The sequence below is a fragment of the Lacerta agilis genome, chromosome 15 (assembly GCF_009819535.1).
Source record: "Lacerta agilis isolate rLacAgi1 chromosome 15, rLacAgi1.pri, whole genome shotgun sequence".
Classification (NCBI taxonomy): Eukaryota; Metazoa; Chordata; class Lepidosauria; order Squamata; family Lacertidae; genus Lacerta; species Lacerta agilis.
In genome coordinates this window covers 40,683,990-40,698,678 of record NC_046326.1, presented here as the reverse complement: position 1 = coordinate 40,698,678, position 14,689 = coordinate 40,683,990, and the positions used below count along the sequence as shown (strand labels likewise).

The 14,689-nt window shown below is 48.7% G+C and overlaps 1 protein-coding gene across 1 annotated transcript; it reads left to right on the top strand.

The window, feature by feature from the left end:
• Nucleotides 1–267: 267 nt before the first annotated feature.
• NLE1 (notchless homolog 1) lies at nucleotides 268–13,533 on the top strand. The gene is made up of 13 exons (XM_033172191.1): nucleotides 268–353; nucleotides 1,032–1,195; nucleotides 2,442–2,659; nucleotides 3,709–3,788; nucleotides 5,279–5,355; nucleotides 6,275–6,372; nucleotides 7,036–7,228; nucleotides 9,043–9,178; nucleotides 9,548–9,594; nucleotides 10,435–10,637; nucleotides 10,983–11,142; nucleotides 12,159–12,229; nucleotides 12,955–13,533. The coding sequence occupies exons 2-13, from the start codon at nucleotides 1,064–1,066 to the stop codon at nucleotides 12,965–12,967; spliced, it is 1,428 nt and encodes a 475-aa protein (XP_033028082.1). The 5' UTR covers nucleotides 268–353; nucleotides 1,032–1,063; the 3' UTR covers nucleotides 12,968–13,533.
• The last annotated feature ends 1,156 nt before the right edge of the window (nucleotides 13,534–14,689 follow it).

Genomic DNA, 14,689 nt, shown 5'->3' with positions numbered 1-14,689 from the left:
AAGAACAAACTTAGTTGGTCTCTAAAGTGCTACTGGAAGGATTTTTTTATTTTATTTTGTTTTGACTATGGCAGACCAACATGGCTACCTACCTGTAACTGGAACATCATATACAGTACTGTACTGTACTGTACTGTACTGTACTGTATATTCAAGCCACTGATCTGGTGCTGTTCCCCACTTTCCCCAGCAGGTGGCGGTAGAGTCGCCCACTCCCCCACCCCCAGTGCGACTTCTAGGCGCAGGGAGATGACGTTGTAAATTTCCTCTCCACGTGGGTGCAGCTGGCTTGCTTGCTAGCAAGAAGGAAAAGTCTGCTGGGGGACTCCAGATTCCTCAAAGTGGATCGGCAGGTGATCGGACCCGTTTTTCTGTTTGCAGCGGCTGCAAAGGATTTTTGACCGAAGGGAGGAAGAGGGAAGAGGGCTTTGGGGGGTGGGAAGCAGAGTTTTGAACCAGGGGTTTAAAGGGAGAAACGTGGGGAGGTTTAGGAGTATGTGCGTGAGAGAGAAGGAAGTTTTGCTCCTGGTTTAAGAAGGCACCAGAAACTGATCTAGGGGGAAAAGGGAGACCTAGATCCATTATTATTATCATTATCATTATCATTATCATTATATTTATACCCCGCCCATCTGGCTGTGTTTCCCCAGCCACCCTGGGTGTCTCACAGCATATATCAGAACATACTAAAACATCAAACATTAAAAACTTCCCGATATAGGGCTGCCTCCAGATGCCTTCTAAAAGTCAGATAGTTGTTTACTTCCTTGACATCGGAAGGGAGGGTGTTCCATGCAATTGGAGAGGGCGCTTCGGTGCCAATAGCCCTGGTTAATTCCGCACTCCAGTGGGGCCACCAGGGAATCGGCAGAAAGGCCATCAACGTGGGATAAAATATCCCCTACCACTCCCTGGAAACCATTTGGATCCATTAAGTGGTGGGGGGGCAGACCATCCAAATCGGCCCCACCTCCCCGCAGAGGCGAAGGGTTGTGTTCGCCCATGTGATTGTCTTGTGTTTTTATTCACAGGTCGAGGTGCAAACCTTAACCAAAAAAATAAAATGACGGACGTGGAGCGACTCCTTATCCAGTTCAAAGATGAGGCCGGTGAGGCCTTGGGCTCTCCCTTTGATGTGCCCATCAACATCACGCCAGAGAAGCTTCAGCTCGTCTGCAACGCCCTCCTGGAGAAGGTACTGGTGTCGGGGTTGCCTCCCGGGGTAGAGCTAAGGTTAAGGGGAACTGGCTTCCCCTGCCAGAAGCCAGAGCAGAGAGGAGAGTTTCAGGGTTGGTGGAGAGGTGGCTGGCTTCTCAAGGTTGCAAGTGACACAAGTTACCTGCTTTTTGAATGCCACCCAGTCTCTTTACTCCACAGACAAATGCAGCTCTTCTGGGTTTATGAAATGCCTAGTCACCCGGTCTGAAATACAGTACTCCCTTTGCAGGCAAGGATAAATTCATTAAAATAGATCTCCAGAACAGATAGAAATCCAGACTTCTGTCCTCTAGTCTCCACTCTGTAAAATATTGATAAGATGACTTCAAACCAATTAGCACAACGTTAAATTTAAAACTAATTTAAAATTTCGAGAGCTCGGAACCACAGACTCTGCCGCTTTTTGTAATCTTTTTTATTTGCTTTTCAAAAATATAAACATACAACATAAAACAGTACAAAATCCAAATATTGAGATTACTCTGAATATCCTGACTTCCCCCCCCCCCGTCCCTTCCATGGGTCCTTTTAATTCTATTTTCAACTGCATATCAGTACTTCTCCAGTATTCCATCTTCTTAAATTATCTATACTTTCTGTTATATTACAAGTGTGTTTAAAATCCTGCTAAGGTTTTGGCCTGTTTACAATGATTTTGTATATACCGGTATATATTATAAACATTTCCCATTCTTTTAAAAAAATTCTTGTCTTCTTGATTCCTGGGCTGTCCAGTTAATTTTGCCATTTTGGCATAGTCCATCGACTTGATTTGCCATTCTTCTCTGGTCGGGGTTGTCTCTTCCTTCCAAACACGGCCAAACTCCCAAACGTGGAATGTCCTGGGTTTAATCCCCAGTGGCATCTCCAGCTAGGGCTGAGAACGATCACCTGTGGAACCCTGGAGAGCTGCTGCCAGCTTACTACTGCCCTAATCAAATCGGCCCTTTATTCAGAACCATGAGGACTAGAATCTTGCTTTAATTTTATGGGGAGGGCTGTGGCTCAGAGCTAGAGAGTCTGCTTCGCATGAAGCGCCCAGTTCTCCCTTTGCCTTGAGTGCTACATTTCCAGTTCCAGAGGATCTTTTGCCTTCGAGCAGGTAGCCAAGTCAAGCAAGGAATGTTAAATTCCCTTTTTAAAAACGGCGATTCGCTGTTGCCAAAGCAGTTCACCTAACATTCAGTGCCTGAAGCTGAAACCAAGACTCTCTCCCATCGAAGGAGGAGCCGCTGCCGCTGGCTTTCTACGTGCGGGACTCCGAGATCGTGGCCTCCCTGCAGCAGACGTTGGCAGGGCAGGCCCTGGAGACGGAGAAGGTGGTGGAGATCGTCTACCAGCCGCAGGCCGTGTTCAAGGTCCGCGCCGTCACCCGCTGCACCAGTTCTTTGGAGGGGCACAGCGAGGCCGTCATCTCGGTCGCCTTCAGTCCCACTGGGAAGTAAGTCCAAGGGTCCAGCCGGGGTCTGAGTCGGGGAGAAGTACAGAAAAGCAATGGGCAAAGCATTCCAGGCAGGGTGGATAAAAATCAGATTTTTTTATTTAAATTGGATTTTAAAAAAATATTTAAATCGGATTTTTAAAATAAAATGCTTTTGGAGGAAAAATCTTTCTAAATATAGTTTTCTATTTAAGTTACATTACAGTCCAAAGGCTATTCATCAGGAAATGAGGATTTGTTTTAAGTTTTTCCTGTGTGCTAAAACTCAGTCTAAGTTGACTAATGTGCTATGTTATTGCTTAAGTGAAATACATTATTTAAATTATTATTAAGGAAATGATTATTTTTCTCCTTCCAATAAAGTACAGCAGAAAAGTTGCCCCAATATAAACAGTTAACTTATTAAACCTCACAATAATTTCAGAGTTATGTGTCTGTGTACTTCTAATTGTATAACCAAATCAGTAATTTCTGATATAACTGTAAAAACTACTCTGAAAATTTATTATTCTAAAAATGAAACCTCCCTCTGGTTGTAAATATTAAGAATGAGCAAGAATACCAGCAAGAATGAGTCTTACTGTAAAAAGAATGATTTAAATCAAGTCTTACTGACTAGTGATCTAAATCGTGATTTAAATCGATTTGATTTAAATCAAATCTACCCTGGTTACAGGGATGACTAAATGGTTGGCTGGAGCCTCCTTGACGTGCCTTTGCTTGTTTGCCTCCCAGGGATGCAGGGAACCTCCTTGCATTTGAGTGAGGTGATAACGAGGCTTTCAAGTTTGACTGTCGTTTTGTTTGCCAATGAGCAGGGTCCCCCAAACTTGCGCCTTCGGTTTTTTTGGGACTACAACTCCCATCATCCCTAGCTAGCAGGGCCAGTGGCCAGGGATGGTGGGGATTTGGGTCCAAAAACGGCTGGAGACGCAACTGCAGGAAACCCTGATTTAGAGGATGGGATTGTGCCTGCTACACAATCCCAGAATCTGCCCTGGAGAATCTGCATGCACCCAGCTGTCCCCCCCCCCCCTGTCCTTTTCAAGGTACCTAGCCAGTGGCTCCGGGGACACAACCGTACGCTTCTGGGACCTCAACACAGAGACCCCACACTTCACGGCCAAGGGTGAGTCTCAGTGAGGCTGTGGGAAAATGTCTTCCAGCAATCTGGGCTTTTGTTGGGGAGTGTATTTTTTATTACCGTATTTTTCGCTCCATAGGGCGCACCGGAACATAGGGCGCACCTCGTTTTTAGAGGAGGAAACAAGAAAAATATATATATTTTCTAGTTTTCCTCTTCTAAAAGCCCTGGTTTTTTTTTTGAGGATCAGCTAAAAGTTTTGCAGCTTTTTTGCAAAGGGGAAAAAGCAAAGCTCCTTTTGCAAAGGGGGAAAAGCAAAGAGGAAAAGCCCCGTTTTTATGGGGTTCAACTCACATTTCTGCAGCTTCTAAAGGAAAGAGAGCCTTTTCTACAGTTTCCAGACAGATAATCTAATCAGCCAGTCCCATGTTGCTGGGGAAACAACCAACCTCCCTCTGCAGCACATTCAACAAAGGAGGGCGGGGCTGAAAGGGAGCCGGGACTCTTATCTCTCTCCCGATCTCTTGCCAATCAGCTGCTGAGCGGGGTCCTTTCAACACCCCCCTTTCTCTTTGTAAAATAAAAAGCATGATCCTCTTTTGGCCCCTGGGCAATTCAGCTCCAGGGACCACCACTCGCTCCATAAGACGCACAGATATTTCCCCTTACTTTTTAGGAGGAAAAAAGTGCCTCTTATGGAGCGAAAAATACGGTAGTTTGTATATATTAGTATTGTTAACAGCCTTAATTGTTTTTATCATGTCATTTGTACATTTTATATTGTAACTTTATGTTGTGAACTGTCCTGAGACCTACGAGTATAGGGCGGTATTATATAAATATTATAATGATGATGATATTAATAATGTAGCAAACTCCTTAGTGGTTTCATTTAAATCAAGCCATGGATACATGCTGGGAAATAAAATGAAATTTTAAAATTGGGAATTCTGAGCTGAAAGGACCCAACGGTCTGAACACCGTACAGTCGCACCTCTGAAGTTGAACAGAATCCGTTCCAGAAGTCCGTTCGACTTCCAAAATGTTTGACATCCAAAGCGTGGCTTCTGATTGGCTTCCTGGAAGCTCCTGCAGCCAATCGGAAGCTGCGGAAGCCCCATCAGGCGTTCGGCTTCCGGAAGAACGTTCAAAAACCGGAACACTCACTTCTGGTTTTCAATCGTTCAGGAGCCGAAACGTTCTACTCCCAAGGCGTTCGGGAGCCGAGGTGCGACTTCATAAGTCCTCTTCCTGCGTTGGCTCTTAATCTGGAACCATGAGGACTGGAACCTTGTTTTACTTTTAGAGGAAGAACTGTAGCTGAGTGGCAGACAGTCTGCTTTCCAGGCAGAAGTTCCCAGGTTTAATCCAGGTGGGGCTAGGACTGTGGAGAGCTGCTTCTGGTCATTTATAGAAAATTCTGAACTCGGGTGGACCAACAACTCCGTAAAAAGCAGTTTCCAAAGTTCTGGTGCTTGTTCTTCTGACCAACAACTCCCTTTGTCGTTTGTGTGTATGTGTGTGTTTTTCACCAGGTCACCGTCACTGGGTGCTCAGCATAGCCTGGTCTCCTGATGGCAGGAAACTGGCGTCCGGGTGCAAAAACTGCCAGGTACAGGGTGTCCCTCACCTTTGGGTCTTGATACTCCTTCTGAATGCATCCTCGGCTGGGTCTTTCTTTCTCTGAGCCGAGGACAAGCAGGGACCCGCAGCAAAAAATGTTGCTTTTGTTCAGCGTGCCGGCCATTCCCTTTCACAGGTTCCTCCATTCCGTTTTCTCCCTCCCTTCTGTCCCTTTCAACAGACAAGGGCTGTCCTCACCAATAAGTACAAGTGGGACCTGCAACGAAATAGTGCGGTGTTGAGTACTTCTGTTCAGGATGCCCATTTTGGGGGTGCTCCATTCCACATTGCCCTTTCCAGTATTCTCTCCCCGTCCACAGACAAGGACCAGCGTCTCAGATAAGGACCAGCAGAGCTTTCAACAAAGTGCTGCAGTGTCAGGAGCTCCTGTTCAGGATGCCAGCCATACCCTTTTTTGGGATACTCCATTCCACATCGCCCCTTCCAGTATTCTCTTCCCCCATCACAGACAAGGACCAGCCTCATAGTTAAGCAGGGTTTCCAACTAACTGTTGCAGTGTCAAGCACTCCTGTTCAGGATGCCAGCCATACCCGTTTTGGGGATACTCCATTCCATTTCCCCCATATTTTGTTTCTCTGCTTTTTCCTGCCAATGGACAAGTTGTGTTCGTGGCTAGCGAGCATGTTCAGTCCTCACTGGGCTATTTTAGGTTTTCCTCCCCCTTACTCTTTCCGCCCCATAAAGCTTTTCTTGGGGGGAGGGTGTTGTATTTCTGCAAACCTTGATTCCTTGGACGTGGCTCTTGCCACTTTGGCGATCACTGACTGCTAGCCATGACGGTGATGTTTTCCCTCCCCTGTCGGAGACAGTATACCTCTGAATGCCAGCAATATCTCTCAGTCCGTCTGGGCCACAGCCGTATTTCTGATTTTATCCTTTCCTGCAGATATTTCTCTGGGATCCCGAGACGGGGAACCAGATCGGACGGATCCTCGTGGGGCACACCAAATGGATTACTTCTCTCTGCTGGGAGCCTCTGCATTTGTAAGTCTCCCCATTCTGGACACACACCTCTCCCCCCCCCCCCAAAAAAAAAACCCTTCTAATCATTTGAGTTACTTTGGATTGCAGAACTATTTCAACCCATTCATCCATCAGCATGTTGTAATGGTTAGTATGTCAGGCAAGGGCTGGGAAGACCTGAGTTCGAATCTCCCATTCAGCTGTGAAGTGACCTTAAGCTAGTCGCCATCCCACAACCTGACCTCTCTCCCTAGAGTTGAGCATGCCTTGAATCAGCACAAATACAGGAGACAAGCCTGGATTGCTGTACTGGCTGTCAAATCTCTGTTTTTCCTTTTTTTAAAAAAAGAATGCAAGGTTCTAACCCAGGCTTCCTCAGCCTCGGCCCTCCAGATGCTTTTGGCCTACAACTCCCATGATCCCTAGCTAGCAGGACCAGTGGTCGGGAATGATGGGAATTGTAGTCTCAAAACATCTGGAGGGCCAAGGTTGAGGAAGCCTGTTCTAACCCTTAAAACAGTTTAAAACTCGCGTCAACTTTCTAAACATCTGGGTAGGATGGTCTAAACAATAAAGTCTTTAGCAGGCAGGGAAACTAGTATATCATGAGGACGCCTGACTGATATCAATAGGCAGGGAGTTCCAAAGCCTTAGCTTACGGTTTCCTGGTTTTGCCCCCTGCAGGAACCCAGAATGCCGCTACCTGGCCAGCTCCTCCAAAGACGGCAGCGTCCGCATCTGGGACACGGTCGCCGGCTGGTGCGACAAGATCCTGACGGGCCACACGCAGTCGGTCACCTGCGTCAAGTGGGGTGGGGACAACTTGCTGTACTCCTCGTCTCAGGATCGGACCATCAAGGTCTGGAGGCCCCTGGATGTAAGTCTGGGAAGGTGGTGGGCGGAGAAAGGTGTAGCGACGTCCATCGCTTTGGGCGGCTTTAAGAGAGAATGAGACAAATTCATGGAAGGATAAGTCTAGCAGTGGCTACAAGCCATGCTGGCTGTGCTTCTCCCTCCATGCCTTTGGATGCCAGTTGATGGGGAACACAAGTGAGGGGAGAGCAGCCGTTGTCCTTGGCTCCTGCTTGAGATCTTCCCATTGGGACATCTGGTGGGCCGCAGGAGAGAGCGGGTTGGGGACTTCCTTTCAGGGCGAGATCCATGATGTCACCTACCACAGCAACTGGGCAGTTTTTGAACCCGAGGCTTTCAAGATCTGTTGTTTCGTGGAGGATCAGGCTTTGTTCTCCCTCCGCTGTCACAGAATGGAATCGTAGAGTTGGAAGGGACCCCGAGGGTCATTTAGTCCAACCCCCTGCAATGCAGGAATCTCCACTAAAGCTTTCAAGACAGAGGACCATCCAGCCTCTGCTTAAAAGCTTCCATTGAAGGAGAGCCCTCCCAAAGGAGACCTTTCCACTGTCGAACAGCTGTTACCATCAGAAAGGTCTTCCAGATGTTGAGTAGGAATTTGCTTTCTTGCAACATTGGTTTGGGTCCTCCCCTTCAGAGCAGCAGGAAACAAGTTTGCTCCATCTTCCATGGGACAGCCCTAGAGATATTTGAAGATGGCTCTCATATATCCTCTCAGTCTTTTCCAAGCTAAACATACCCAGCTCTTTCAACCGTTCCTCATAAGGCTTGGTTTCCATACCGTTGGAGGCTGGATGCCTGCAAATACCACATCCTGGGGATTACAGGTTGCAGCCACAGCAAAGGTGGCATTTTTCCATCCGCCATGTTAAGCAGTTGCCCCCCTACCTCTCTCGCCCTGATCCGGCCACAGTGATCCATGCGACGGTCACCTCCAGACTTGACTATTGTAACTCGCTCTACGCGGGGCTGCCCCTAAAGCTGACCCAGAAACTCCAGCGGGTGCAGAATGCCGCGGCGAGGCTCCTTACCGGGTCTTTGCCACGGGACCACATTCATCCAGTGCTTTACCAGCTGCACTGGCTCCCGGTGGAGTACAGGGTCAGGTTTAAGGTGCTGGTTTTGACCTTTAAAGCCCTTTGCGGCTTAGGACCCTCGTACCTAAGGGACCGCCTCTCCTGGTATGTCCCAGGTAGGACCTTAAGGTCCTCAAATAATAATCTTTTGGGGGTCCCGAGCAACAAAGATGCTAGGTTGGCCTCAACTAGGGCCAGGGCCTTCTCAGTATTGGCCCCGACTTGGTGGAACAATCTATCACAAGAGACCAGGGCCCTGTGGGATTTGGCATCTTTCCGCAGGGCCTGCAAGACGGAGCTGTTCCACCTGGCCTTTGGGTTGGTTTCTGTTTGATGTTTATGCTTCATTCTTTTATTGGTGGGTTATGTGAAAATGAGACTGCAGTTTTAATACTGAATTTTTAAATTTGTATTTTAATCTGTTATTTTAATTTGATTGTGTTTTATGTTTTTGCTGTGATTTTAATTAGTGTTAGCCGCCCTGAGCCCGGTTTTTGGCTGGGAAGGGCGGGGTATAAATAAATTATTATTATTATTATTATTTTATTATTATTATTATTATTACAAGTGGGGAGAGTTGCTCTCTTGCTCCGTTCTGCCCGCAATCCTAGCTCTGCGCTGCAGCCGGCTTCTGAGGACTCAGGCCAGCTCAGTTCACACAGGGGGGAGGCCGAGAGACACCGCCAGGCCTAGAGCTGCGAGTCAGGGGCTGATTTGCCCTTTTTTCTGTTCCGCTTTCCAGGGAGTCCTCTGCCGCACACTTCAGGGTCACGCGCACTGGGTGAACACCATGGCTCTCAGCACAGACTATGTTCTCCGCACTGGGGCTTTTGAGCCGGCCGAGGCCTCTGTCAACCCCCAGGACGTCAGCGGATCCCGTAAGATCACACTGCGCCCTTGGGTGGCACCAGGCTCCCGCCTCTCCTTTTGATTTTGTTCAGGGCAGGGAATCATAGAATCCTACAGTCGGAAGGGACCAACCTCCCCGCAATGCAGGAATCTCAGCTAAAGCATCCGTGACAGATGGCCATACGACCTCTGCTTATAAACCCTCCAAAGAAGGAGAGTCCACAACCTCCCGGGGGAATTCTTACTCTTTCTCTCTCGCTGGGAGAAATGAAGCTGTTGCTACAACTTTAGCAGCATGAAATGCAGAATTTTGAGCGTCCTTGGGAGCTCAGCCTTCTGACCAAGCAAGTTCCTCTGGCTGCGGGTAGTTCCTAACCTGCGTTTCCTTCCTCCTACAGTGGCAGAGATAAAGCAGAAAGCACAGCAGAGGTACAACCAAGTCAGGGTAAGTCTGCCCTCCTGCCTGCCCTGGCCACAAAATAGCCACTCGACTGCAGCTCCCAGAGCTCTCGGCAAAGGGTTTGGTTGTTAAATCACTCCGGGAACTGTAGCTCCGCAGAGGAGAATAGGGCTCTCCTAACAGCACCCTCAGGACGCGGGTGGCGCTGTGGGTTAAACCACAGATCCTAGGGTTTGTTGATCAGAAGGTTGGTGGTTCGAATCCCCGCGACGGGGTGAGCTCCCGTTGCTTTGTCCCTGCTCCTGCCAACCTAGCAGTTTGAAAGCAGGTCAGAGTGCAAGTAGATAAATAGGTACTGCTCCAGCGGGAAGGTAAACGACGTTTCTGTGCGCTGCTCTGGTTCGCCAGAAGCGGCTTAGTCATGCTGGCCACATGACCCGGAAGCTGTATGCCGGCTCCCTCAGCCAATAAAGCAAGAGATGAGTGCCACAACCCCAGAGTCATCTGCGACTGGACCTAATGGTTAGGGATCCCTTTACCTTTACCTTTAACAGTCAACAAACTATAGTTCCCCAGTTTCTATGGGTGAAGCTATGACGGTTTAAAGTTGTGCTTTAAATATAGAGCGATGATGCCTCTGTCTTGGGCAGCTGGCTGCATCTTGCGCCAATGAGTTCCCAAGTTGAAGCTTGTTGAGTTGTGTCCCAATTGAAAAGAATCAGCCGTGACTAACTTGTGCCTATTAATTTCATTGGGCCCCCTTGGGTATAGTTGATTAGCAAGGAATCTGGTGCATCTTGGGAGGGGGTTCGGCCCCAGAATGAGGCGATGTCCCAGAATCCCATTCTTCTCACTGAAAGAGGGTGCTGCTTTCTCTGCCCACAGGGCCAGGGGCTCGAAAGGCTCGTCTCCGGGTCAGATGACTTCACGCTGTTCCTCTGGGTGCCTGCAGAGGACAAAAAGCCTCTGGGGAGAATGACCGGCCACCAGGCGTTGATCAACCAAGTCCTTTTCTCTCCCGACACGCGGATCATTGCCAGTGCGTCCTTTGACAAGTCCGTCAAGCTGTGGGACGGCAAAACGGGCAAGTAAGTCCGTAATAATTATACCGTTTCCCTTTATCTTAAGCCGGTTTACACTTTTTAAAGGAATAGCTACGAAAATAATGGTGAATGTATGGAAATACTCCCTGATTAAAAAGGGCTATATTTTAATTAAAAGTGCACACACGCTTGGTCTTAGGCCTCAGCTGTGCCTTGGGATTTACGATTGCTTTCAGTTTTCCAGTTCGTCTTCGTAAAACAAGTTCCAAGTCCTCATGAGGGTGTTCCAGCAGGGAAGGTGAAAATCGGAGGCTCTTCGTAGGCTGATTCTGGGAAGGGGGATGAACCACATTTGCGTCACAGTCTTAACACACACATTCCCCACGCTAGGTACCTCACCTCCCTGCGGGGGCACGTATCGGCGGTGTACCAGATCGCTTGGTCGGCCGACAGCCGCCTGCTGGTCAGCGGGAGCAGCGACAGCACGCTCAAGGTCTGGGACGTCAAGACACAGAAACTGGCTGTCGACCTTCCTGGCCATGCGGACGAGGTAAGGCCCTAGTCAGCGGTGAGGTTTTCCCTCGTGGCTGCTTCGGTGGGAGAGGACAGGGCAGCAGATTGAGGACCCTGACCCCAAAATTGGCCCGTTGGTGGTTTGTGGATCAGAGGTAGGGAACTGGAGCCAAAACCCCTTTCAGCCAGATCCATCATCACTTGACCTGCACCCGGACATGCCAAATGACATCAGGCAGTTCCTGATTTTAAGCTCTTCTAAAGGCGCCAGGAGAGGAGAACTTTGTTTAAAGGTAAAGGTAAAGGACCCCTGACGGTTAAGTCCAGTTGCAGACGACTCTGGGGTTGCGGCGCTCATCTCGCTTTACTGGCTGAGGGAGCCGGCGTTTGTCCGCAGACAGTTTTTCCGGGTCATGTGGCCAGCATGACTGAGCCGCTTCTGGCGAAACCAGAGCAGCACATGGAAACGCCGTTTATCTTCCCGCCGGAGCGGTACCTATTTATCTACTTGCACTTTGACGTGCTTTCGAACTGCTAGGTTGGCAGGAGCAGGGAACCGAGCAACAGGAGCTCACCCCGTCTCGGGTATTTGAACCGCCAACCTTCTGATCGGCAAGCCCTAGGCTCAGAAGAGGGCCTGTTTCAATCCTTGCTCCCTTATCTGTTAAATGCTTCTATATCCTGACTCTTTGTGCCACCCAAAGCCTGGCTGCCATGGTTCTGGTGGAGGGCAGGCTGAATGAGCCCCATCACCAATGGTGGCGCTTGGCGCATGATTATGCCCACCCCACATAACCCGTTGTCGTTTCCTGAACTCAGCCCGCTGAGAACCTGAGCGTGCACTACCTTTTCCGCGCACAAAAATGGAAAATGAAGTTGCTAGTCCTCAAGATGGCTGGGAGCTTGCGCGGGCCGTAGTGGTGAAATCTTGCTCGCTCTTTTCTTCTCGCTTTGCTGTTTCTTTGGCAAAGCCCACCGAGGCACATTCGAGAAAAGCATCTCCAAGCCCCTCGGAGCGGCTGTGGACTGACCCTCTTCTTGTTCCCTTCCCAGGTATTTGCCGTGGACTGGAGTCCCGACGGACAACGGGTAGCGAGCGGTGGGAAGGACAAATGTCTGAGGATGTAAGTTCCCTCCCCCCCCCGGCTGTTTGCGAGTTCCTTGAGATATCAAGGCAGGGGTTTTTGCCTGTAAGGTGGGTCACTCCATTATCTTCAGAAAAGGAACGTGACCTGGATGCCTCTCTCCCCTTTTCATCGCACTTGTGGTGTCACTGCCTGTGTGTGAGAGAGAAAAGTGAGGTAGTGTACCTGGCTATTTAGAACAAGGGGGGCCAATGTGGCACCGTCCAAGTCCTTTTGGACTACAACTCCCATCATCCCCAGCCAGTGGTTGCCCAGTGGGTGTTGGGAGTCTTTGACATACGCCTTGGTTATCCCTGATTTAAAGCGTAACTAAAATTAAGGGGAGAAGAATATAAAGGGCAGGTCTCTGCCCCCAAAGGGGCCTACAGTTCCACATTTTCAGTTCTGTTGGCTGTGTAGCCTAGCGAATGAAAGTCAGGCCTAATCAGCCACGGATCTCACTGGGTGTGCTTGGGCGAGTTGTTGTTCGGCCTGACCTACCTCGCAAGATTTTTGGGAGGAGAAAAGTGGGTATCATCACCCTGTGGGGGACCCCACAGATCTTGCTGCACTACAACTCCCATCATCTTTGACCCACTGGCCATACTTCCTGGGGGCTGATCTGAATTGTAGTTCAGCAACAGCCAGAGGCTCCCCTTCAGCACCTGCCTTTGAGGAAAGGGAAAATACAGATATTTTCGATGTTTTCCTTCTTCTTTAAACAGATGGAGACGATAGCTGTGAGGAAAGGACTGTCACAAATGGAGCCTGGCGGTTTCCCCTCCTGGCGCAGGCTGCGGCCTGCCAGCCCGCCGTTTTCAGGGGGGCTACTTGAATCAAGACTGTTCTCTCTTTTTGGATCCAGATAAAGGAGTCCTCTCCTCTCTTGTCAGCCGGCTTCTGGGCTAGTTGATGCCTCTTGCTAAGTTGTTGCTGCTGCTGCTCACAGTTGTCTGAAATCTGCACACACCCACACCCTGCCAGTCTTCCCTAATGAGAGCTGGCGCAGTCTAGAAGTTGAAGCGGAAGCAATCCAGAAGGTCCTGAGTTCGAATCTCCCCATTTTAGCCATGGATTCACAATGTGGCATTAGGCCAGCATCAGCCCACCACCACCACCCCGCCATGGCCTGAGAAAGGGATGATAACCCTATTTCTCTCCCTAATCGCAAACCTGGGTGCGGAGTGCCGGAAAAGGCTGGAATCAAGACGCTTCCATTGAGGAGCAAGAGAGGAGGTTTGAGCACTGATAGAACCCCCGAGGTCCAGAGAAATGATAAATAAATCGATGAAGCTCTCTTTTAAGCGGTTTGCAGCTTACCTTAAAACGCCAAACAGAGTGAATTTTCAAAGCACCAGTGTCAAACGTCAGAAATGGAAAAACGGGAAGCACAACGAAGTTCCCAGTTTAAAGTAGCATAATTCGCAGAAAAACAACACATTCTCTTCACGTGCGAAAAAGAAACCGATTACAAATAAGAATCAAATGCAAAAAAAATATTCCATGAGTAAAACATCATTAGCAGCTAAACAAAAATAATGGTTTGTATTAAGTTTAACTTGGGGCAGACGCATTGAAATTGAACTCACGGTACCCAGGTCCATTATTTTATGTGGATCTCTGAGTTGGACCACCTCAAATGTTTACCGGTGCATGAGTCACAGTGGTCAAGGGGAGAAAGTTAACATTCCATAAGACATTGGATTTATTTGTTTACCAAAGAGACTAGTCCCTTTGAGGTCAGGGAAAGCGTGCCACTTTCTTCCTCCCCCTTTCTCTTCTAATATCATTTCTCTCCATTCAGCTGCCTAGGAGGCCTGTGCCCAGGGAGGAAGGCAGCCTATAAATATTTTAAATAAATAGCTTTTCTCTGCCAATGTGGTGTAACAGTGCCAAGACCAGGGTTCAAATCCACCACTCAGCCGTGAAGCTCACTGGGTCACCTTGGGCCAGTCCCCATCTCTCTCGGCCTAACCTACCCCACAGGGTTGTTGTGAGGATAAAACAGGGAGAGCGTTAAGCCATGTTACCTTAAGCACATGGGAGGAAAATGTGTTTTGTAAACATAATAAATAAATCATTTTAAAAATTGCCTTAATGATCCCCCCCATTATTATTTTTTGTTAAGCCATCCAAGCAAAATGGCCATCGCCTTTTAAATCCATAATATGATAATTTAGGAGATAAGCATTATTCTGTTGGATTAGAAGAAAAGGCCATCTGCTCCGACCAACATCCATGTTCCCAGAGCAGCCAATCGAGATGCCTCTTTGGAAACCCGCAAACAGCGGAAGAGCAGCTTTCTTTTCTCTCCGGCTTGTGATCTAGGGGCGCAAGGGATCCATTTCTAGGGATCAAAACTGCCGGCATCTTAATGCCTTCGTGCAAATCTGTGGTGCGACTGCATTTGGAATACTGTTTGCAGTTCTGGTTGCCTCGCCTCAAACCTCCGAATATCGT